This window comes from Haliaeetus albicilla, chromosome 27 (assembly GCF_947461875.1).
Source record: "Haliaeetus albicilla chromosome 27, bHalAlb1.1, whole genome shotgun sequence".
Taxonomy (NCBI): domain Eukaryota; kingdom Metazoa; phylum Chordata; class Aves; order Accipitriformes; family Accipitridae; genus Haliaeetus; species Haliaeetus albicilla.
Window position 1 is genome coordinate 9,740,642 of NC_091509.1, and position 23,270 is coordinate 9,763,911.

A 23,270-nucleotide genomic window follows, 5' to 3' on the forward strand; every position below is an offset into this window, starting at 1 on the left:
TTTCACACCTACAACTTTTAATACTGATAATAAGTAACTGTGGAAGGGAACTAGCATTATGTGTGTGGGAAAAGGCCTTATCTACAAAGAATTAGTTATAATCAGTAAGTTAATAATTTAATAACAATGATCACAGTTTGAGAGACACTATGGACCTAGCTTTTAGTGCATGATGCATTTATTTTTTCTATTTATACTAAAATAATGAAAGATCTTTTTATTAAAAGACAGTTATAATGTATGCATGCAAAACTAGAGATAAGGTTTTAGATACCAAAATATGAAGCAATAATAGTATTAGCAATTTTGCATCTTCAAAGTTGTTTTATTTTATCTGAATGGAAAAATACATGGATATCACCAGTACCTAGATGTACAAATTTCAGAAAATAGCAGAAATCAGTCAGACTACAAGATAAGACAGGAATCAATTTCAGACTCACATTTCTTTAAAATTATAAAATAAGTGAGACATGTCAGCAGTGAGCTAATGCCAGTGCTTCACTGTAAGGACTCACTAATAGTTGCAGGGTTTTTTTAGGCAACCCCAGCTATGGTAATTGATTTAAATCAATTCTCCATATGGACATTAGGTAAAGCCCCAATCATTGACTTGATCTCTTGTTCACAAGAAATTTAGCATGTAATTAACTTTTCAAGTTTCAGGGTAGACTTCTGGGGCATGTGTGCATATAGTGAGATTTTACAAATCCTTTAATGATCATTCATAAACCTAACAAAATAAGCTCTACATTCATATGGCTACAAAAATCAGTTACCAAACATTACAGGAATGACTGATTATTTTCTCCTCCCATACCAATTTTCTGTAATAAATCAATAATGAAGTTTTAAAACAGTTTAAATGTAATTAAAAATTGTTTTAAGAGCATTACTTTCCTAACTTGTTATAGAAGCAGTAAGCCTGCAGCATACAATCAAGACCTAGTCTTTACTTTCTCTTTGCCTATATTCCTCTGCATTGCTTACATCCATTGGCTTTCATTGGTTACACTTTTTCAATAGGAAAGCCTTGAAAATCTCACAATAACAGCAGATCATGCCTTGCAAACACTGAATAATGTTAAAATGGATTTATCAACAGCACAAAACTGTGGTCCCTAAACCCTGACTTGTGGAGGTTTTTGTGAGACCCTCAGACCTTCCTCAGGGTCACAGGAAATTGTTGTCACTATAGCAGTCACAGGAAGCTATGGCCACTATGATTCACCATGATGCCGGGAGAGAAGTATGATGTTTCCTGTAGTACCCTATTTCTCGGTGGTGTTGCTGAAAAGCCAGCAAAAGCTAGAGCTACTGGATGTATATAAACCACTTTATTAAATCCCTTTAATGTGTGGACTCACAAAGTCTCAGCAAGGTTGTTAGAACTTCAAATTGTAAACCTCTAATCTAAAATTCTTACGCCCCAGTCTAAATATTAGGAAAAATATCTATTATCCTACCAAGACAATATAAACAGTCACTATAAATCCACACACTCGTTTAGAGCTTTCATAAGCCTACACTAAGACAGATCAGTTGCAGCATGAACAGGCATAGTGAATTTACACATATGCAGCTAGCTTGGATACCAGTAACACCACAAATTCCAGCTACTAGGCAATTACCAGGGTGCAGCCCATTCTGGAGACTGCTATCAGAGTTTCACTGTTACTGGTAGCTAAATTAGCTTCAAGGAAGCTGAGTATTTGTAAATATGCTGCAATTATGCACTTTGGCTTCACCGCAACCCTGATTATACTCTTTATATGTATATTGTTCCATTACAACCTTGCATTTTCTGTTGGCTCTTTCGCGGTAGTGCACTTTTACAGAACTTCATGCCCGGAGAATGATGTTACCACTATACATCATCTTAAACTATATACACCCTAACCCAATGCACTTATTAACTGAAACACACATACATGCTGTGACTGTTCACAGACTTCAAGATTTTTCTATTCGTAGTTAGGTCAGTGCAATAATACATTTTGGTCATGACAGAACAAATCAGTATCACTAATACTGAGCAGCACAGGCCTTTAAACAGTCAAGTCTGCCAGACCTGATCCTTATCACGTCCCAGCTTACACATGCAGAAACAATTCTTTCACCCCTGTATACCCATGCATACAGATACAATTGTATCTACTTCTTACAGGCATCATGCAACCACATCACATCTGTTCACTCACAGAACCCAAACTTACTACAACTTCTGCAGCTACCCAGCCTGCCAATATGCTGTTAACACATCTTCATAGAGCTTTGCATTTTTCTGCCTTCAAATTCATCATTTTATTCCCTCCAATTATACCGGTTCCTCTCCTGAATTTTTAGTTTTTTCTTTCTACTTCTGTCCTTTCTGCCACTTGCTGAACGCATGGAGACTTGTTTTAATCTACAGAAAGTGTGTTAGTGCAATTTGTTTCATTAACTCCATTAATTTTATTTTGGCAGTTTCTAAAGGTTCCAGGATAGAAACAAGGCCCCAACCCCCAACTATGCCAATCACTATGCAAACCAGCCACAAAAAGACAAACCCTATCCTAAAGAGATTACAGGCTAGATTTAAAATAAACAGAAATTAAATGGTGATCAAAGGAATTTGGGATGGAAAAAAATAAAATATAGCAAGTGTTTTTTTGTTAAACTTACAAGTTTCATCCTGCATCTACATGCCTATTGTTACTATACTTTCTTTTAAGGGTTACCTATGGTATCATATTTCTGTTGGCTGTTATAGTGGTATATAAATGTCCTTATTTACCTCTTTTAAAAAGCACATACAGCACTTTCAACATGCAAATGATACTGAGAAAGAGCTGTTTACATTCTATTTTAAGACCCCCTAGTAGTTTAAACTGCTTGGGTCAAGCACGTAATCTCCTCTGTTATTGCAATTAAACAATTCAGAGTGTTAACAAGCCATGCACCCAGATTTGTTTCTTATGCTTAGCATAAGGATTGCTAGGGATTCCAGTAGATGTAAAAGATGACAGTTAGCATTTTAATGGTAACTGTCTGCCCTAAGCAACACCTGCTGAAAAGCAAGGTGGATTTCACTAAGCATTAACCTCGTCGAAGTTTTGCAAGAGGAAATCTTCCATTTTATGCCCATCCTCTACATAAGTCTGAACTTAACATAACAAAAAGCCTGCTGGGCTGAGCTATTGGATCCTAATGTCCCATCAGATCAAGGGCTGAGAGTCTCTTTGTATTAGTTGGTAATTTCTTGTAGGCTTGGAATTTACTGCCATCCTTCTATGCCATGGCACAGCAGCACCAGGGAAATGAACTCTGGTTAACTGAACTGACCGGCTAGCACAATTAAAATCACCAGCCATACAAAGTATCTACACAAGCCATGCTGTTTTATAGTAAGGGCCGTGACAGTTCTGACCTCCCCTGGGTGAAAGCTGTCTGGCAACTTTGCTTTTGCAAACTTCTATCTTGAGTGCAAGTGTTTGTAAGCTTTTGCAATACAGTACTACGTCTCCTGAGCAAAAAATAAATAAATAAAATCAATAAAAAAAGAATAGAATATATGACAATACATATCCCTGTACCCTGCCAGCCCTTCTAGCTAATGTGATGCCTTTTCCCCACAGTATTAGTCTTGGGACAAACAAACAGATTACTACTAGTGTAAGACACTAATAAGGAAAACAGCATTAAAACAGATGATAATACCTCCAACATGCAGAACAGTCCTGTGCATGTAGAGCATAGTTTGGTCTACTGTTGAAATATAGCTGGAGTACCTCCAAGCACAGTGAAATTCGTTGTGTAGGAGAGCAATGTAAAAACAGTTCTGGTGTTACATATGAGCTATCTTTGCTAATTTGTTTCTTTTATTTGTCCTAGAACTCATATGAATAAGGTAAAAAGTTTCTGGGAATCAAATCTTAATTTTCTACATGTCATATGTTGTCATAATAGCACAGAACAAAAATAATGAGAGGAAAGAACACCAGAGTCCTCCTTCCACTCCTACAACCATTTGTTTTATACTAGGCTTCTTCAAGATGAGAACTCTTTACAAATCATTTGCAACTTCTGTGAACCTTCCAAGTCACTATTGCATTCTCCTTGGTAGAACATACAGAAAAACCTGAAATATAAGATCTGAATTAAAATGGAAATCCTTGCACAGGGATAGCTTTGAAATGAAGGTAACTCAGTAGCAACACAAATCTTCTCATTATTCTCCAGAATTCTGGCAAAGAACATATTTAGCCTTAGGGGCACCTAGACAGTTGCCATCTTTCAAAGCATTATGGCCTTAGGATACAGAATACAGATCTTTCACAAATATGGTCTAACAAAATTGTTTCAAAATGATTTAGGAAGTAATATTAATGGCAGGTAGTTTTGGAAAAGCTTACCAAATCTGATTTCTTTTAAGCCACAGATCATACGCTGAATCCATCTGCTGTTTCTCCACAATACAGACTGACAAAGCTGCAAGCATGGCTGGAAAAAAAAAAATTGTAATTCAGTATCTGCTACTCCTTCCCCCAACAAACACATTCTATTCTATCCACCCACGCTACCAAACCATTGATTTAACAGATATGGTGGTAAAACATACAAAAATTTATTACACAGTTTTATCTTTAGCAAGCAGTTTTATCTTTAGTAAATTCTTTTAACTGTATTCTAATGTATTTGTATTCCAGAAATGTCTAGCTGTTCTTCCTGATGTTCCCATATGTATGTTCCTTACAGACTTTACACCACCAATAATGCAAAAACGTTCACCATGCAAAGTAAACCACTATCAGATACAAAAGTAAGAGTCTTTATGTCTGTTATGTAAGTCAAACCACTATGATCAGGACAACAGGGTAGGTTAATCATGCCTTTATCACTTACTAAAATCCTATAGCTAGCCACTTGCAAGATCATGTTTTACTTGCATACAGTTATACACTGCTTTTTTGCTGTTACAGAAGACTATTTATTCATGTCCTCATTTATTATTACTAAAAAAATTTCTCTGCATTACTATAGCCCTTTAACAGCATATAACTCACTTTTCCTACAAGAGAAAAATGGTGAGTGTAGTACCAGGCCTTAAATCTGAACAAGGATTTTTTCTCATACCTCTTGCAAAAATTTCATTAGTTCTTCGTGCCCATTGTTTATAAGTTTTTTACCTGACAACCCGGGGTGTAGCTCTGTTTCTATTGCAAGCATATGGTTGGCAGCAACTTTGAAGTCTGCCAATAAGTCACTAACATGAAAGAAAGGGAATACTTTATTTTTAAAGAAAATCTTATAGACTTGACTTGTTACTTTTCAGAAAATGTCATTTGTTGCTGAACAATGTATCTCTCATAATAGCACTAGGAAGAATAAACCCATTTGTGCTTTAAGATCACTTTTGTCTTTCTGCCTCCAGTTGCTCCTACTTTTCTTTCTCATCCGTCCCTCCTTCTAACAAATCCCTCCTTTCTACAGAGGACTCGGTTTCCCAAAATGTAAAATCATGCATGTAACAGACGAAAAGCTTTCCTTTTTCCTTAATTTTTGTTTAGGAAACACAAGATTGCCTACCTGGGGGTGGTGGGGTGGTGTGGTGTGGGTGGTTGTGGTGGGAAATACCTACATGGTAGCAACTATTGATTCCACAGGAAGAAAAAGCATAGATTCAGAACATCTTAAGGGAAAACGTTAACTCTTTTTCTCCCATCACTGCGCTTTTCACCTTTATCCGATGCACCTACTTCACGCTACTTAACCTTTTGAAGCGTTGATGTACTTCACAAAAGACACCAGGCCCTCTACCTTCCTCACGTTTTCCCTCTCCCCAGCGACCCGCCCGCCCACCCCCCTGTTCTCCGCTCACCCCCCCTCCCCTCAGCAAGGGCCCCGTTCGCCCCCACAGCACGGGGGCAGGTAGCGCCACAGACCGGTAGCACCCCCCACCTGCACACGCGCGGCGGCGAGCGCGGCGCCGTACAAGCCGGGAGGCAGACGGCCTCTCCCCCGCGGGGGTGCCGCTCCAGGGCCGCGCTAACCCGCCCTCAGGGCCGCCCTCCTGCCCTCGCCATCTTCCCTCGCGCCCTCTCCCGCCCGCCCGCCCGCCCGCAGCGCGCATGCCGGCCACCGCGCGGCTCCTGCCTCGCGCCCCCTCCCCCGACGGACGTTCGGCGCCGCCAATTACCAGCCTCCCGCGGGAGCGGCTCCTCCTTCCACCAATGAGATGGCGGAGCAGCCCTAGGGGCCCAACCCCTCTAATCTGTAACGGCCTGTAAAGCACTAAGCCACACCCTTTCTTCCTCTTTCTGACTCTTCATTGAATGAAGTCCCCGCTGGCCAACGAGAAGTTCCCGCTGGGCTTGACGGACTGCTCCGCTCTCCAGTAGAAGTAGAAAACCGCACCGCGCCCACCAATAGGCTGCCGGACGCGCGCCTAGGGGGCGGGCTCTCCCTCCCAGGCGGGCGGGGAAGGCCGTGGTTATCGATCCCGCTGCTGGAGGGAGGCGGCGGTGAAGCAGCAGAGAAAATGGCGGCCATGGCTGCGGAGGCGGCAGCGACTGCAGCGGTGCCGGGCGATGGGGGGGCTGGCGAAGCTGAGCCCGAGATGGAGCCTATCCCGGGCAGCGAGGCCGGCGCGGACCCTCTCCCTGCCGTCACCGAGGCCGTGGAGTCGGTGGTGCCTGATGGGGAGGAGGCCGACGGGGGGAAGGTTGCTCCCGGCGAGGCCGAGGAGCCGCCGCCTGTGCAGCTCGCCCGGAGCCCGGCCGGGACTCGGGAGCCGGAAGCCGAGAGGACGGAGAAGCTGCCGCCCTCCAGCCCGGAGGAGGTGGGCTCGCCCCAGGCCGAGCAGCGGGGAGCGCCTAGCCCGGAGTCCGAGGAGGAGCCGCAGCCCTGCCTGCCGCCTGCTGGGCACCCTCAACTTCCCGAGGAGGAGCCGCAGCCCTGCCCGCCGGCTACTGGGGGCTCCGCCGAGCCGGAGTCCGAGCCCGGGGAGGAGCCGTCCCCGCCGGAGGAGGAGGAGCCGGATGCTGCTGATGCCGCCGCTGTCGAGCCCAAGTCCCCGGTGCCCGTGGCTCTGGCCGGAGGGGAGGCGGAGGCTCCGCTGCTGCCGGGCTCCGAGGTGCGGGTCACCCTGGATCACATCATCGAGGACGCCCTGGTGGTCTCGTTCCGGCTGGGAGAGAAGCTTTTTTCTGGGGTCCTCATGGACCTCTCTAAAAGGTGAGATCTCACGGGGGAGCCGTCCCGAGCCCCCCCCGCCCCCCCTCCAACGCAGTGACGGGGGCAGCGAGCTCGCCCGGAGCCGCCTGCCCGCGCCGCCCTGCGCCTCTCCTGCCCTGGGCGGGGGCGGGGGGGGCGGCCCCAGCCCGACCCTGGTGGGCTCGCCCCGCGGCGGGGAACGGCCTGGGCAGGGGCCGAGGGGCGCGACGGCAGCAGCCTCCCCTCCCCTCCTTCGAACCGGGTGGCCGGAGCCGTGGGTCCGCCTGGGGGCAAGCGGCTTCTGCCCCCGCGTCCTCCCCGGGGAACGGAGGCAGCAGCTCATGGGCGTCCTCCTCCTCGACCCTTCTGGCAGGGGGTGGAGGGAGCGAGGCGGGCAGGGCCCCCCCCTCCCGCCCGGGACCCAGCCCCGCGCCCCCCGCCCGCCCCCGGCCTCCCCCGCGGGGTGTGAGCGGCAGGTGGCCGGCCCCCCGTTTTGTAGTGCTATCCTTAACAAAAGTAGTCCCGAGTGGGAAAGAGAAAATGGGGGAACCGGGAGAGGGGCGAGCACATGGGCACATCCTTTTGACTCGGTTGGGATTCACGTCGGGCCTCCAGCATCTGTATCTGCCGGGGAACAAGGACCTGAGCTACAGATGTTGGCATTTATTCCAGTCTTTGTACAAACGTACAGACCCAGGGATCTGTTTTTCCTCTTGGTTTGTGTCTTACATTGCTTAGGTAACCTTATTTTTCACTAGGTACTATTTTTCAGAATAATGGTTTTCAAGCCAGGCTATTACAGTCCTGAAGTACAGTTGTTAGTACTGATCACTCCTTGTATGCAATGAACGGGGTGAAGTTTAATGGTTCTTAAATGCCCTTTTTTGGGAGGGGACGACGACACTGTTACGTATCACAAAATAACTTAAAGCCTTATCAGCTTCTGAGGTTTGGGGTTTGCTGTTTTCATTGCTTTTCTATAGTAAGGGGTTCTTGGGAGGCCAGAAGTCATCAGTGATACTGTATATCTTATAAGCAATCTAACTGCGTTTTACAGGTGAAGATACCTCTTCATCTTAGTGCTTGTTTTCTAGACATAAGGTCTGTGCAAGTACATGAGAGAAAAGTGAAATTTAACCAGGGTTGTTGTTGAAAATAATTGGCATGCAAAAAATGCAGCACTTTTTTCCCCCCAAATTTCAGCTGCATGTGTGGTCATGTGGTCATTTTATCACTCCCTTTTACATTACTAGTAGCTGTTTAATAACTTCCTGTAATATCAATATTGTCAATACTTTCTAAAAGAAAAGGTATTAGGGACGAGCACTTTTGTCCTGGGCCTAGCTTTTTGGTTCGTTTTTGAAACAAAAGGCCTTTTCTGAAACCTAAGTTCTGGATAATGTAATGGAAGTAAGTTTTAAATTTGTCAGTTGTTGTGGTTTGAAATGCTAAGTTATCAATTTGTCTTTTAAAGCCAAGTCCTAAAATATGATCTGTAAACTGTACTCACCTCTGGTGTGAAATATTAAATGTCTCAAAGAGGCCAGAAAGCCTTACAACTTTAGTAATGCTGATTAACATCAATTCTTTTGTAGGTCTGAAGTTATACCAGCAAAATTATATTGTTGCCCTGGTCAGCAGAGTGACAAAGCATGTGCTTCTGTACTTCTTAGGGTCTATATGTGTAAAGAAGGAAAAAAACAGCTACTCCCTTACTTCTGAAAGATTTCATATCTTACTAAACACACATTGACCACAAACATCCCCTCATTTGTCTGAGGTTTTCTTGTGCACTGAAGACCCTTCTCTCATGCAGCAGATCTACTGCAGCCCTTTGCAGTAAAGGTCATCTGTAGCAGGCAAACTGTCTGCTTCTTTTGCATTGTGGCTTCAGTGGAAGCACACATCTCAATTTCCCCTGTTTTTAGGCACAGGCCCTGGGGCAAGTCCTCACAGTAATAACTGGGGAGAAGTGATACATGAAGGCTTGTGTGTGCTGTTACTCCCAGGTATTCTTATGCAGTGGAACCACTTATTCCTTTCTCTCCATTCATATGATCTTGGACTTCATTTAGAAGTGCTTGTTACATGGGAATCCAGAAGGTGAAATTTAAATTCTAAAAGCCAAGCTCTTTGGAGTGCTTGGACAAGAAGAATTGACTTTCTAGACATAAGGTCTGTAATATTTGGCTGGTGACAAGTTAATATTTGTAGATGAATAGGAGTCTGTGTTGAAATGTCTCAGAGCAGGAAATGCAGTGGTAAGCATACTCCAGAAACAGTCCAAGAACTTCCTACCTGTAAGAAATTGAAGCTTTATCAGAAAACAGGTGTTATATGAATGCCCAAGATTTAAATTTTTTCTGGACTCTATGACTTTGGTGGTAAGTGACTGAGTGGTAGTACTGTTTAGGTATCAGCTTTTTTTTTTATATATCTGTTTATTTTTGTTTTGTGTAGCAGCACATGGACTTGTAGAACATTAGCATTTTTCATGAACTTCCTTCTGTATCTGTGGCACTGTGGCAGGCCCTGGCATTCTTATAACAAGTTTTTCCACTGGACCAAAAAAAAAAAGAGTAAGGGTAGGGTTAAATAAAAACCACCTAAATTCCAGCATACATTACGTGAAAACACTGGGATTTCTAGTATGGAAGATGGATGGTTACTGAAAGCTGTCTCCACTAGCCCATTCAAGTGCATGGAAATAGTCTTATAAACTTTCCAAATGCAAAGGGGATCGGTATCTTAAGACTGCCAGTTCTTATTTAATAAAAGTGAAATTTTATATTAGAATTTACTCATTCAATAGCTTCGAAAAGTGGCTGATGTGTTCACTGCATGTGCTAATACTCTTTTCAGTGTATACTTGGAAGAAAATAATTCCTAGTCCTTCATGGATCTTAATTTCTGCTTTCCCCTCCAGGGCAATGAAGGTGCTGCTTCTGTACAGTACTAAGAAGAGCAAGTTTTAATGACCTTTTAAAAAACCTGTCCACTGGACTCTTTTTAGCCTTCTCAAGTTGTGTTCTGAGTTACTTGAACTTCAAGGTGAAAGAAAAGCAAAAATGTCCCCATATGTTCTTGTTTTAAAGGGTTTTTTTGGTTGGTTTTGTATATTTTCTTTTTTCCTAGTTCTGTTTCCATTGTTGAAATGATGTACTGACTTCGGATTTTATTCTTGTGGACTTTGATATGAAGTCAGTGGTGTTTGTATTAAAGATCTGATTTCCTCTTCCTCTCCTACCCCTTGTAAGTAGGATGTCCATTTAGGAGTTTATAACACAAGAACACAAGAACCTCAGTGTTCAGTGGACTTTATTCCTACATTTATGTGAGGTAAGGAAGTATTTTGTCTGCCTGCACTAATGGCAGTTCTCGTGTACCTGTCAGCAGCTGTACAGGAAGTTTTGAAAATCAGCAGAAAATAGGAATCTACATCTACTGAGTCCCAAATCAATTTCTTATGCAGTAAGTCATCATTTAAAGAGGGACATATTCCCACTTTTGTTACTCTAAAGGCTCATCGCACAAATTAAAAATGTGATCCTACTGTTAAACTTTATTACTACTGTTGCCATTACCTTTTAAGTGCCTTATTGCATGCTAGGATAAGGTTCTGATGCGAGTTCCTCAGTGTATACCTGATGGAGTTGTGCTGATAGGAGAGATGGGAAATCCAGCCAACCATCAGGCAGGCAGGAGAAGGCAATCCTGTCTTATTTTGTCAGAGTGGATAGTGGAATGCTTCATGCACGACTGTAGTTAATTTTCCATGCCATTATACAAATTGTCATTGAAAACTACTCATTGCGTATGGGACTTAAATAGGGCTTGTAAGGTTGCCTGTGTCCAGCATTTGACTAATACTGTGTTTGCTTGGGGTATATGAAATGTTAATGCCACCTGCTGGCTCAGAATTAGTGTAAATCTTGCTCTGCACCTGCAGGAAGTAGACAGTAAGGAAATACCTGATGAGCATAGCATTTGTAAATCTTAAAATGTAGGATTAAGAAGTCCTGGTTTTAGTTTGCTCCTCTGGAGAGAGGATAATTATTTCTGCAATTTTTTTTCTTTCCCTTCCCAAAGATTGAGGGAGGGAGGGGGATTAAGTTTATGTTCTGTTGTTTTGCCAATAGTCAGTACTTGGACTTTCTCTTATTGCTTTATCATTTGACTAAAATTTTCCTTCAGATCATACAGATGTGATGGACACATGTCTTCCTATTGTCTTTTTCTCTAAGCTATTTCTCTTCTGACTTGTGTGTGATCATAGTAGTTCTTGAAGGGGAAAGGAAGAGCAAAAAGTTTTGTGACCTAAAAAGCCTTAGATTGCCAAAAGATGCCAGATGTATTGCTAGTAGACAGATGCTTGATATTATATCTTAATTGGGATTTGGTTGTGGAAGATAAGGAAAGATTTCCTCAGCAAGGTATGCGTGAACTATATGATGAAAATAAACTTTTATAGACAGCTTCAAATTCTTATAATCCTAGTAGCAGTTTTCAGTTACAGCTTGCTTTCTTGGCGACTCTTGAATCCTACGCTTTTCTCAATTTATTCATTGAACTTTCTACTGCAAAAGAAAAAGGATTAAATAATGAACTGTTGCATCCATTCTCTAGTTCATGTTGTCTTAGTCTTCATAACATCTGTTAGATTTTTAAATCATTTACATTTAGCATTTCTTGAAACGTGCTGTCTATGTATGCTCACGTTTTGTTGGTATAAACTCTGCAGGGTGAATCTAGTGTGTTGTAACCATATACGCCAAGAAAGGTACTCCCAAGCTGAGAAATTCAAGATCTGCTGACACAAGAAGGAAACAGCAGAAGTCTTACTTGAAAAAATGTGGCACGTTTCTGCCTGCTCTTAAGTTCTCTTTTACTAATAACTTCATTTAATAAATAGGGACAACATTTGGCCGTCCTTGTCTGGGGAAGGTTTAAGTTCTATAGAAGTACTGATGTGCTGCAATATATATTCTCAACGGTAAAGAAATGTCTGTTACTCAGGGTTGTGTGGGGGTTATGTTTTGTTTCTCTTTTTTTTTTTAAACTTACACTCAGTTTGCAAGGTGTTCCTACAATTCATCACCTGTTCTCTTCCATTCTTCTCAGATGTGTAAAGAAGCTTGGTGAAATTCTAGCATTTAAGGAACAGCCATAACACTTTGATATTTGCTTTTATCCCCAGAACGTTGGAAGCATAAGAGTGATGGGTGTGTGGTGAAGGGAGTTAATCACATATACTTTGCTTGTGACTAACAGAGGTTATCTTGAATGGTATAGTGTCAAATTTAGCCTCACTTAGAGGACAGGGTTGGATCAGAAGACCTTGTGATATTGCTTTCAACCTAAATTTTTCTACAATTTTGTAATGTTTCAGCTTCTATATGAAAATAGTTTCTTTTGTGTCTCTCTCTGCATCCAAAACTTTATTCAGTGTTATTTGTGGTCACTTATCAAATGCTTTTTGAAAGGCTTATTTGTTTCCACTTGGAAAGTGAAAATGGCTAACAAAAGTGGACGAGCTTTTAGGATTCTGCTAGTATAGGTATAAAGGCTGTTAAAGCTGCTGGTTGTACTGAAAACTCTTGCCAATCTGCTGCTGATTTTGAGCCAGTACAAGGAGTGTGACTTCTCCCTTTCTCAAACCAGTAAGCCCTAGTCTTGCTGGTAAATAGGGCATCTGTGGATTGTGCTTCAAACTTTCCTTTCCTAAAGCAGCTGTAATCTACTACTGTTCTTTGTTGGACTGTGACGCAACAGATGAAAAGACAGATAAACTGTCCTTTCTTCTTATGGAATGCTTTTCTGTATTCCAACAGCATGGGTTGCCATTGCTTTCTAAGAGTAGCATGACTTGACATGGCTTGAAGTGTTGAGAGACAAGGTGGAGGTGAAATTTTCAGTATGCTTTAAATAATATTTTTCTTTACACTGTTATGGGACTGATGAATCTTGTCCATCCTGACACTGAATTGGCTTAAACTTCATCCATTAATAAATGGTATCATTCTCTTCCATTTGTCTTGGGTCTGACTGGTTATGTGGATGATCTTGAAGTGTATATTCAAGGTATTCTATCATAATCATAAAGTTTTGCAGTTGTGTAACACTTCCAAATATATCAGCAAAACATCTACTTTAAAATGCACCTGACACTTGAAACTAATAATGCTAACAGATGTAAAAATTAAAAGCTAATTTCAGTTTAAACAGACCTTCAGCTTTATAAGCATGCCAGTAAAATTGTGGTAGTTAGCGGGAACCCTAACTTAAAGCATTGTATCTTTTAAAGTTTACTTTTATATCCTTGATAGAACTCCAAGTTACAGAAAACTGAAGGAAATTCTGTGAATTCACTTGTAAATCCTTTCCAATGAAAAGGTGAGGGGTACCTTCCCACTTCTGTGGGGGGAAAGCAGTGATTAGGGGACCCTCCTGCATACTCTTCAGGCTTATCAACTTAGGGATTCTTCTGTCTCTACAGTGGATAGTTCTTCAAGGTCTGCATCAGCAGCCTGACTACATGGACTTCTGTGATTCAGTTTCCTGGAAGTTGAAGTCTTTCAAAGGGCTTCTAACTTCCTTCAGAGGTGTACTGTGAGCTAATACAGCCTTTGGTATATTTGCATGTTGTTTGGTAGCCATTAGTTGGTTTCCACTTGGGTAGTGATTGCAGTAGGAGACCCAGGTGACAGTGGTTAGGAATAATTAAAATCAGCTGCTGCCTTGGATACTTCTAACCAGCTTTTTTGAGATACTCTTTCAAACTCAATTCTATACATACTCTGCTCTAGTTTTTCCTCTGCCTTGAAAGTGTGCCAGAAATAAGAGCTTGGATTTCAGGCAAGTGTACCTGCTTGAAAAACACTAAGCTTAACATTGAATAGTAAAAGTCTCCAAGTTTGTAAGCTTCCTACTAGTTTGCTTAGATGTGGATTGTCACACATTACTTAATTTGAACTATGATATATTTAACCAAATTTTTCTTGGTGCTGCAAGTTTGTGATGGTGTGGCAAGATCTATTCCTGATGATGTGTTCTTTCCAGAGAGTCACTTACACTGCAGTCCTTTACTGTGTTTTTAGAGCTCTAAGTGAAATACACATTTTCTAGTCTATTTAGCCCAGCCTGTGTTACCTTGCTCAGGAGACGAGTAAACCACTGAGTTGATAATTTGGCTTCTGCATATGCTTTTTTTCAGTAAGGTGCCTGCTGCTTAAAGCAATGTGTTCCATATCGCGCTTTATCACACCAAGTAAATCGTATATTAAAAATAGGTTATTGCATAATCTGTGTTTTGAATACGGGTTATTTTGAGGGTTCTGAAATACTTTGTGTTCAAATAGCTATGATCTAATCGTATATTACATTGAATATTATAATTTAAACCCTCAGTTTAGATACATGCGTGAAATGTGTATATATATACTTAGCTCTTTGTTATTTCAGCATATTATTATACTCCCAGCATTCAGAGTCATTGAACTTTTATGCATGCAATAAAAATTGCTTCAGTTGTTGCTTGTCTTGGCTTTTGCAAAACACTAAGAATGATACTGAGTACAATAGCAATGCATAAAAAGGTAATCAGAGATTACTGTAGTCTGACTTAGTGGTGAAGATGAGTTTTGATCGTACTCATTTACAACAGACTTGATCTAACATCACAACTCTGGAAGTTATTGTGCTTTGACTTTAATTCAGTGTGTTTGCAGACAAATGTGAAATACTTCTGAACCAGTTCAGTGGGTTCTCTCCTTTGGCTCTTGGCAGAACAAGGTGCTTTTTCATTTTTGTTTCTTTTAATAGAGAAGTAAAAGTTAGACATTGGAGGCTAAAGATGAGAGCTTAAGACTTTATGTAGTAACATAAAAACGCTTTGCCCCAGGATGTATTGTTTAGATGTTTATGTACATACAGTTATGAATTTAAATGGGATTTGTTCCTTATGTCATGATTATTTTTTTTAAAATACTCTTTAACTGCACTGTGTTTTGCATACAAATTGAATAGTAATATATATTCATTGTAGTAATTCTGCTAGAGAATTTAGATTTGAAAAAAAGTGGGTTTACTTTGCTTGAAGTACTTAAGTTTACATATCTGTAATACAAATCTATATGGCTCTAAGTGACAGGCTTCTAGGTTTGATAGCCAAACTAGCTTTTACATAATGACAAAAGATGCCATGGCTACCTATTCATTAACTTGCAGTTGACAAACAGCGGAAATAAAACCTAACTGTTTTTGTCATAGTTCTGTCTCTGTGTACCCTAGTCAACTGAAAGCTCTTCTCAGTGTAAAGATCGCTGGACTGCTAGAATTGATCTCATCTACCCCATTAGTCTCTTGTTTAAATATAGTTCCTGATATTCCTGTTGCTATTTATGTCTTTAATGCATATGTATATTGAAGTGATATGTATAGCAGAAATATGATAGCAGATCCTACTGATTGCTCTGTTACTTGTAAAACTTCTTGGAGATAAGTTTCTTAGGATGACTCTCAACCGTCTTCTCTTTTAGAAGTGCTTTTTCAAAGCAAAAAAGAGCCAGGACACCTATACAGAAGAAGAACCTGGCAACATGGAAAACTGGTTCTAATTTTGAATAAGTATGAAGTAGCAGTGCACTGCTTTACAGAACTGCCTTAAATTAGGTTGAAATGCCTATTTCTTACTTTGGTTTTCCTAACACTTCAATTTTAGATCCCACATCAACGAACCCTTTTATTCCTTCAAGAGATAGTCTGAGGTAGAACTATATTATGTTATGCATGAGTGGGCTGTACAATGAACAGCTGGAACTTAGGCACAAATGGGTTGGTTTTTTTCTTTTTAAGCAAACAGTAATTGGAGTATGTCTTTCCAAGAGTAGCCTTTTCTGGAGGAAAGTAATATTATAGTAGGAACAGGTGATACTTCAGATTAATATAAGAAAATAATGTAGTTTGTTAGAATAAAGACAAGGCAGTTCCTTATAGTACTTAAACATGCAACATGTGACAAACGAAATATGTAGGTGGTCTCACTGATGTAGCATAACTGAAATGTGTTTTTTTGGTTGTTTTTTGTTGTTTTTTTTTAAGAGGTGATCTTCTACTGCCCAGTCATTGACTGACGTGTGGATCAGTAAATGTTGTGATACAACTGAGTTGTGCTGCTTGGATTTTTTAACCTTTTTTTATACGGTAGCCTTTTAGTCCTTCTTCATCTCTGTAGTAGATGAACCAAATGCTAGCTCTTGCAATTTTTATGTCTAACCTACATACACATGGCACTCCTAGCTATTTCAAACGTGTAGTTGGTGTAAAAAAAATTATTATTGTGATTGTCTGAGAAGCACTTGTCTTCAATGTCCACCAACTAGATGTATGAAAATAGGGCTTCAAATTCTAGTATATGCAATAAATACTTGTGTTTGCAGTTGAACTAATTAGATGCTGTGTCATGCCTTGTCTTGAATAGGTTTGTTAAGATCACATCTTTGTTCTGCTTCTCTTAAGAAAAATAGGCCATTCTTTGTTTTGTCTTTGCTTTCTTCTTACCTTGTTCTTTGTTTTCATTCTCTCCTGTGTCTTTTACTGTTTCATTCCTAAGTTTTTCTGCCATTGTTCTCTGTTCTTAATTTTCGTATCATTCTTCTAAGTTGCGTAGTTGGAGAAGTTCATTCACCAAGGAGGAAACAAAGATCATCTAAAAACTGAATGTTTATGGATGCAACCTGCTATTGGATGAGGCCAAAGAAGGTACCACACACTCAGCTGTTGGAAGTAATATTCAGTCTCTGGGCTTACCAGATTTATCTTGTACTTCAGGTGGACTATGTCTTGACTAGTCATGTCTTTATGTATTGACATATCACTTACAGGAATAGTGTCTTCATTTGTTCTTATGTAACTGGCACCAGACGATATCTGTGAATGTTCTCTTAACTCTACAATTCATTAATTTTTAGGCAGACAGGGACGGGAGATTCTAGTTCACTTGTTAAAATGGTACTTTTTGTGAGACAGACTCTAGCTTCAGAGATTCAGTCTGGATTGGTTTTTTGTCTTACTAAAGCAGGTTTGCATCTTGGATAAAAATTCCACTTAAGCTGTCCTGTTCTTCAGCTGTTTGGCCTAGTAGTGTATCATGCAGATGCTTGAGGAAAAGGATAGTCTAAAGTGCAGTATTAATCTTCAGTGCCTTCATGGTATCAGTCATATGCTGAGCTTTCCGTTAGGCTTTTTTATGTGTTTGGAGTGCTAATTGTGCTGATTTTGCTTGTGAGGCAGTAAAACAAAAATCTAGGAAAAGAGAGATGAAGTACTTAAATGGGATCCTTCTAGAGAATCTCCTTGCAGTCCTTTTCATCCACTTCTTCCCTGGTCACTGCTAGCTTAATTTCCTAAGACGGAGTCAGCATAAATGTCTTCTAGAAAAAAGGCTTGTGTATTGGACTATGGAAATGTCTTGTGAGGGGCTAGGAAATGCAGTTCCTGAGACAGTAAAAAGAGTTGTAAGTGTTCTTCTGCATGGGTTTTGCCCATTTGATATTGCACTGCTGTCTAGTTTATCTACTTCTGTGGTGTTTGTCTGGTATTGAAATTTGCACAGCAGGGATCTTGCCCTGTCTTGTTTTCAGCTCTTATACTACATTAACTTTTTCCCAAATCCTGTAATCTTTGTTAGGTGGTGAAAGATGGGATTCTGGATCCTACTGCTCTTAAAGAAGCTGAAGTTCTTGCTGCAAGTAGCACTGAAAATACTGCTAATTTAATTATTATCAGCTGATAGTTTCTTTTAAAGCCCTTGGAATTGTATAACTTAGTCATCATCTTTGGTGGAAGAAAGAGTGTTTGTGGAAAAGCAACTTCTTTACATGTGGTGGACTTCTGGGACTTTAGGGAACTTAAAACTTAGTTATGAGTGAGTCCCTTGTGGTTTAATGCCAGACTGTAAGCTGGAAAAATGTCTGCATCAGCTGCTAAATGTTTATAATTCACTGTAGCCTTCACTAGTGCAGTAGACTGCATTTAGTTATGCTGCTCACTTCTGTAACCTTGCGTAGGTTGTTTGCTGTTTCTGTTCTCCATTTGTAATGAAGTGCAAACTGGATGGATAATTTAATCTTGGATTGTTTGCCTCAATTGCAACTTTTAAGTGTAAAAAGAGGCTTAACCGATAAGCAAAAGGACAAACAAGTGACGGCATTTGTTGGTGACAGTGTAAAGAATCTTCTAACACATATGATGATGTTTTTTCAAAACCAATTTTGAAGAAATAAAGCCAACACGTAGGCACTTGTATAAACTGCATGTTTCTTGCAGGAGTGTGAATGGAAAACAGACCAGTATTCAGCATTTATCTTCAGTTGAGAGGCAACCATAGATTGTAAATAAACTTCAGTTCAATCAGTTAAGAGGATGTTGCAGTTGAGCAGCTGCAGTGCAACATGAACTAGTGTTAACCTGAGGACAAATCTTGGGTAATTACTTCATTCTCCTGTCAGGTGTGGGATAAACATAATGGTGTTTGTTTAGTGATTCAAAATGGATGATTTGGTATTTGAATTGCAACCTTGTCTATCGTTGTTACTGCATTAAGGTCAAACTATTAAAATACTAACTAATATAAGCCAAACACTAGTGCGTGTATGAGAGGTGGAGTCAGGCAGAGCTCAAGAGCAGTGGACAGCTTGGTGACAGCTCTGTGAGGCTGGTAGCTCAGCTGGTAGATTGTGGAGTGGAACAGGAGGAAGGTTAAACAAGCTTTTATAATCCCTCCTGCCCTGTTCTGGACATTGAAAGATACATTGTTGTAAATGAAGGTATTTATCATTTGATTTCCACTCAGGAGAAGGCAAGCATAATGCCTTGCAAACTGATAAAATGTTTCCCTTGGCACAACCCTTTGCAGAAAGTGTTGGTTACCTGTTAGGCAACATGCTACTTACTATAGGAAAGTTGAGCTAATGCTTAAGTCATACTGGGATTTTTCATTCTCTTCTCTCAGAGCTGATCAGGGTGGTGAGAACTCCTGTGTGGGTCAAATGGGGCAGCAGAGATCTAGAGCTGTCTGGAGAAAAGTAGGCAAAGGTTTAAAATATTGTTTGCTTGCAAAACATGGAGGAACGGTTTGTACTGTGGTGAAATAAGGGTAGTTTTGCTGGAAGAAACTCTTAGGCTAGCAAGTTTTGAGCTGTAATGATATGATGATCAGGTGCTAATCTTTTGTGGATGAAGAATGATGGCATGCTCTGTTCAATGCAAGTATTTATGCAGTCTGTATTTGCCTTGATTAAATCTGAAACATATTTGGCCTTTTGTGGTATGCTAAAAATGGAAGAATTTTGTAAAAGTTGCTGAAAATGCCTTCTTCACATAAGTTGACTTAGTATGGAAATTAATCTTGGGTAGATTTGGAGTTGATGGGATGAGTGTGTAATTTACTTGTTTATAAGCATTTTCTAAAAGTACAAAGTTAATTCTTTTACTTCTGTCTGTAGGTTACGCTTTTTTGTTACATTTTCAGGGCATCTTGTTGATGCAAGAGAAACCAATAATAAGCAAAGTTATGTATTTCATATTCTCTACTGACTTGGTTTTGGTTTCCTGCTTTTTCCAAGCTTACTATAAAGCTAGATATGAAGCTTTAATTTTCCTGAGACTCATGTCTTTCAAATGGTGGCTATATAATGTAGACAGGCTTTCATATGCTTTTTAAGAAATGCAGCAAAAGATCCCTCAAAACCTTTTTTTTTTTTTTTCTCTCTCTTTTAAGGTTTGGACCCCATGGCATCCCTGTGACCATATTTCCTAAAAGGGAATACAAGGATAAACCTGAAGCCATGCAGCTCCAAAGTAAACCATTCCAAGATGAGGCACAGGTGAAGTGTGAATCTAATGCTGCAGTCCCTGATGACTCTTCTCTCACGCAGCCATCAGAACCTAGCATAGCTAAAAGCCTATGGACTTCTAAACCACCTCCTCTCTTTCATGAGGGAGCACCATATCCTCCTCCATTGTTTATCAGGGACACATATAACCAGTCAATACCTCAGCCTCCACCCCGGAAAATTAAGCGGCCCAAGCGTAAAATGTACAGGGAGGAACCCACTTCTATCATGAATGCTATCAAACTACGACCTCGGCAGGTCTTATGTGACAAGTGCAAAAACAGTGTTGTTGCAGAAAAAAAGGAAATAAAAAAAGGTGGCAATGCAAGTGACTCTTCAAAATATGAGGATAATAAAAAACGAAGAAATGAGAGTGTGACTACTGTGAATAAAAAACTTAAGACTGACCATAAAGTGGATGGAAAAAGCCAAAATGAAAGCCAGAAAAGGAATGCTGTGGTCAAGGTTTCAAATATTGCCCACAGCAGAAGCAGAGTAGTTAAAGTTTCCGCACAAGCAAATACTTCAAAAGCGCAGTTAAATACAAAAAAAGTTCTCCAGAGCAAAAACATGGATCATGCAAAAGCTCGGGAAGTCTTGAAAATGGCCAAAGAAAAGGCACAAAAGAAGCAGAGTGCAACCTCCTCTTCCAAAAATGCACATTCAAAGGTCCACTTCACACGGCGTCTTCAGAACACCAGCTCAGGTTCCCTTCCACCCCGATTGCGTTTAAAGCCACAAAGGTATCGGAATGAAGAAAATGACTCTTCTCTCAAGACAGGACTTGAGAAAATACGGAGTGGCAAGATGGCAACTAAGCCCCAGTCTCGCTGCTCCTCCACCCGCTCAGCAGGTGAGGCCCCTTCAGAAAATCAGAGCCCCTCAGAAGGCCCTGAAGAGGCCAGCAGTGAGGTTCAGGACACAAGTGAAGTGCATGTAACTGTTGATCAGGATGAACACCAGACATTGGGCAAGAGAGGCAGCAAAAGCAATATAACGGTTTACATGACCCTTAATCAAAAGAAATCTGACTCTTCCAGTGCATCAGTTTGTAGTAGTGATAGCACAGATGATTTGAAATCTACCAACTCTGAGTGTAGCTCTACTGAAAGCTTTGATTTTCCTCCAGGCAGCATGCATGCACCTTCCTCCTCCTCCTCCTCTTCAAAGGAAGAGAAAAAGCTCAGTAATTCCTTGAAAACGGAAGTCTTTTCCAAAAACGTCTCTAAATGTGTCACACCAGATGGCAGGACCGTATGTGTAGGGGACATTGTTTGGGCCAAGATTTATGGCTTCCCTTGGTGGCCAGCCCGTATTCTTTCCATAACTGTGAGCCGGAAAGATAATGGCCTTTTAGTTCGACAGGAGGCTCGTATCTCATGGTTTGGCTCCACAACAACATCTTTTCTTGCTCTTGCACAACTATCCCCCTTTTTAGAAAGCTTCCAGTTGCGCTTTAATAAGAAGAGAAAGGGTCTTTACCGCAAGGCCGTCACAGAGGCAGCTAAGGCTGCTAAGCAGCTGACTCCCGAAGTTCGGGCCCTGCTGACACAGTTTGAAACGTGAACATGGAAAGTAAGGTAGGCAAGAAATCTGGAGGCTCCACAAAATTCATAGCCTAGTTAGAGAACTACCATGAAGGACTTGCCAAGTCAGAAGTTGCACTCGGTTGACTGCTCTTTTTATACTAAAGTTGTTCCATTTGTAGCGGTTTCTTGACAGTTAAACAAATTGAACACGCAATCAAAATTAGCCTAAAGTGAGAACTTCAGTATTTTTCAAGTGAGCATTTTTTTTAAAGAATAAAACTCCTCAAACACCCAATGCATAGGAGCCATAGCCTCAGCTGAAAGGCAGCTTATTTGCAGGGAATTTTTTAGTAGTTTCTACCCAGTATATAACTAGTTGCTGTGTGGCAAAGGGTTAACACAAGGGATGAAAGTAGTAGCTGTGACTTTTTTTTTTTTTGGTGGCCCATCAGGGAAGTGTAGAAATGTAAGCCTTGTCTAAATGGTCTTTAAAGATTATTTTAAATAGTCTCTAATGTATTTAGTCTGGCCAGTGCAGATTGGTTCAAAGCATGCTTAAACATCTTAAGGAGGCATGCCCCAACCCACATAGGCCAGTTTAAATGACATTAGAAGACTTGCTGAAATTTTTAAGGAAGAAGAATTCATGTAACTTAAAGACCAGATTAAATGGGGTTTTATCATAGTGACCACTTAAAACACTCAGCCTTTCTATGCACATGGGGGCACAAATATAACACTTCAGGGTTGAGAAGCTGAGAGGGATGCCTGTAGCTCTAAGACAAAACTGAGAAGTTGCTCAGTATTTGGGATCAAGGGCTGTTAATGCTGCATAGGTGTGAATCATAACTTCTGGTCTTTCTTCCTGAAGAAATCTTTCAGGCCATTTGCCTGGAGGTTTAGATTAAGAGAGGCTTTGTTTTGAATGTGTAAATAATTGATTGCTGAAATTGGTCAGATTTTCTCCTGACTGGTTGTTCCTAAATTCTTAGGATACGTCCTAGTAAATTACACTTTGTGAATTGTCAGATGTGTAATTGTTGCATTTTGGATGTATCTAACTTCATTTTTTTTTTAATATTTCCGTTTAAGGTATCTGTTTGCAGGTCAGAAAATGAGAATATGTAATTGTGTAATGCTCTGAAATGTAAAAAAACAAACTGTAAATAAAATTGACTAAATCTGAATTATTTGTGTGTGTTTCTCAAAAAGCTTTGAAAAAAATCCAGGATGTTAGAGTACTTTATATGTATGCCGTATTTAGAGGACACCTTTTTAAAAAGTAAATTGTCCTTTTTCACACATTCTTAAAGATAACTGCTTGATGTAAAGTATTATTGGTATACTTCAGTCTTAATTTTGAGATTAAGCAATTATCTGTCCCTTTTGTTTTCAAAACTAGCTCTGTAGAGGGCTTTCTGTAAAGTTTATCAAATTTCTCCCTTAATTAGATTTTGTTCCATATATTTGAATAAAGACTGTGGATAATGTCACTTATACAGTGGGGAAATGTTTTCAGTTTTCTCCATCTATCAAAACCTAATCAGACCCACTCTCCACTGCTACTTCGTCTTTTCTTGCATGTCTTTTGCTCAATGTTGGGGCATTTTCATGCAACTGACTACATTTTTTTTTCTTTTAGTTTTGGTCCTTA

The 23,270-nt window shown here is 40.5% G+C and overlaps 2 protein-coding genes across 13 annotated transcripts in view; one reads left to right on the forward strand and one right to left on the reverse strand.

Annotated features, from left to right (window-relative positions):
- FABP6 (fatty acid binding protein 6) overlaps window positions 1-6,416 on the reverse strand; it is a 46,371-nt gene extending 39,955 nt beyond the window's left edge. For 2 of the 8 annotated variants that reach the window (XM_069773202.1, XM_069773200.1), the window contains exons 1-3: window positions 5,941-6,118; window positions 5,169-5,630; window positions 4,395-4,482 (exon numbers count right to left, since the gene is read on the reverse strand). Coding sequence is in view for 4 of the 8 variants with exons in the window: in XM_069773194.1 (XP_069629295.1) it covers window positions 4,395-4,482; window positions 6,285-6,311 (115 nt within the window). In the remaining 4 variants the exon portion in view is untranslated. Of the gene's footprint in view, window positions 1-4,394; window positions 4,483-5,168; window positions 5,631-5,940; window positions 6,120-6,178 lie in introns of those variants that run through there. The other 6 variants (XM_069773198.1, XM_069773196.1, XM_069773194.1 and 3 more) reach the window with 6 other exon arrangements.
- A 104-nt stretch (window positions 6,417-6,520) lies between these two features.
- Window positions 6,521-23,270, forward strand: part of PWWP2A (PWWP domain containing 2A) — a 43,016-nt gene continuing 26,266 nt past the window's right edge. For 4 of the 5 annotated variants that reach the window (XR_011322515.1, XR_011322514.1, XM_069773190.1 and 1 more), the window contains exons 1-2: window positions 6,521-7,215; window positions 19,973-20,940. Coding sequence is in view for 3 of the 5 variants with exons in the window: in XM_069773190.1 (XP_069629291.1) it covers window positions 6,521-7,215; window positions 19,973-20,940 (1,663 nt within the window). In the remaining 2 variants the exon portion in view is untranslated. Of the gene's footprint in view, window positions 7,216-19,972; window positions 21,668-23,270 lie in introns of all 5 variants that reach the window. The other variant, XM_069773188.1, reaches the window with a different exon arrangement.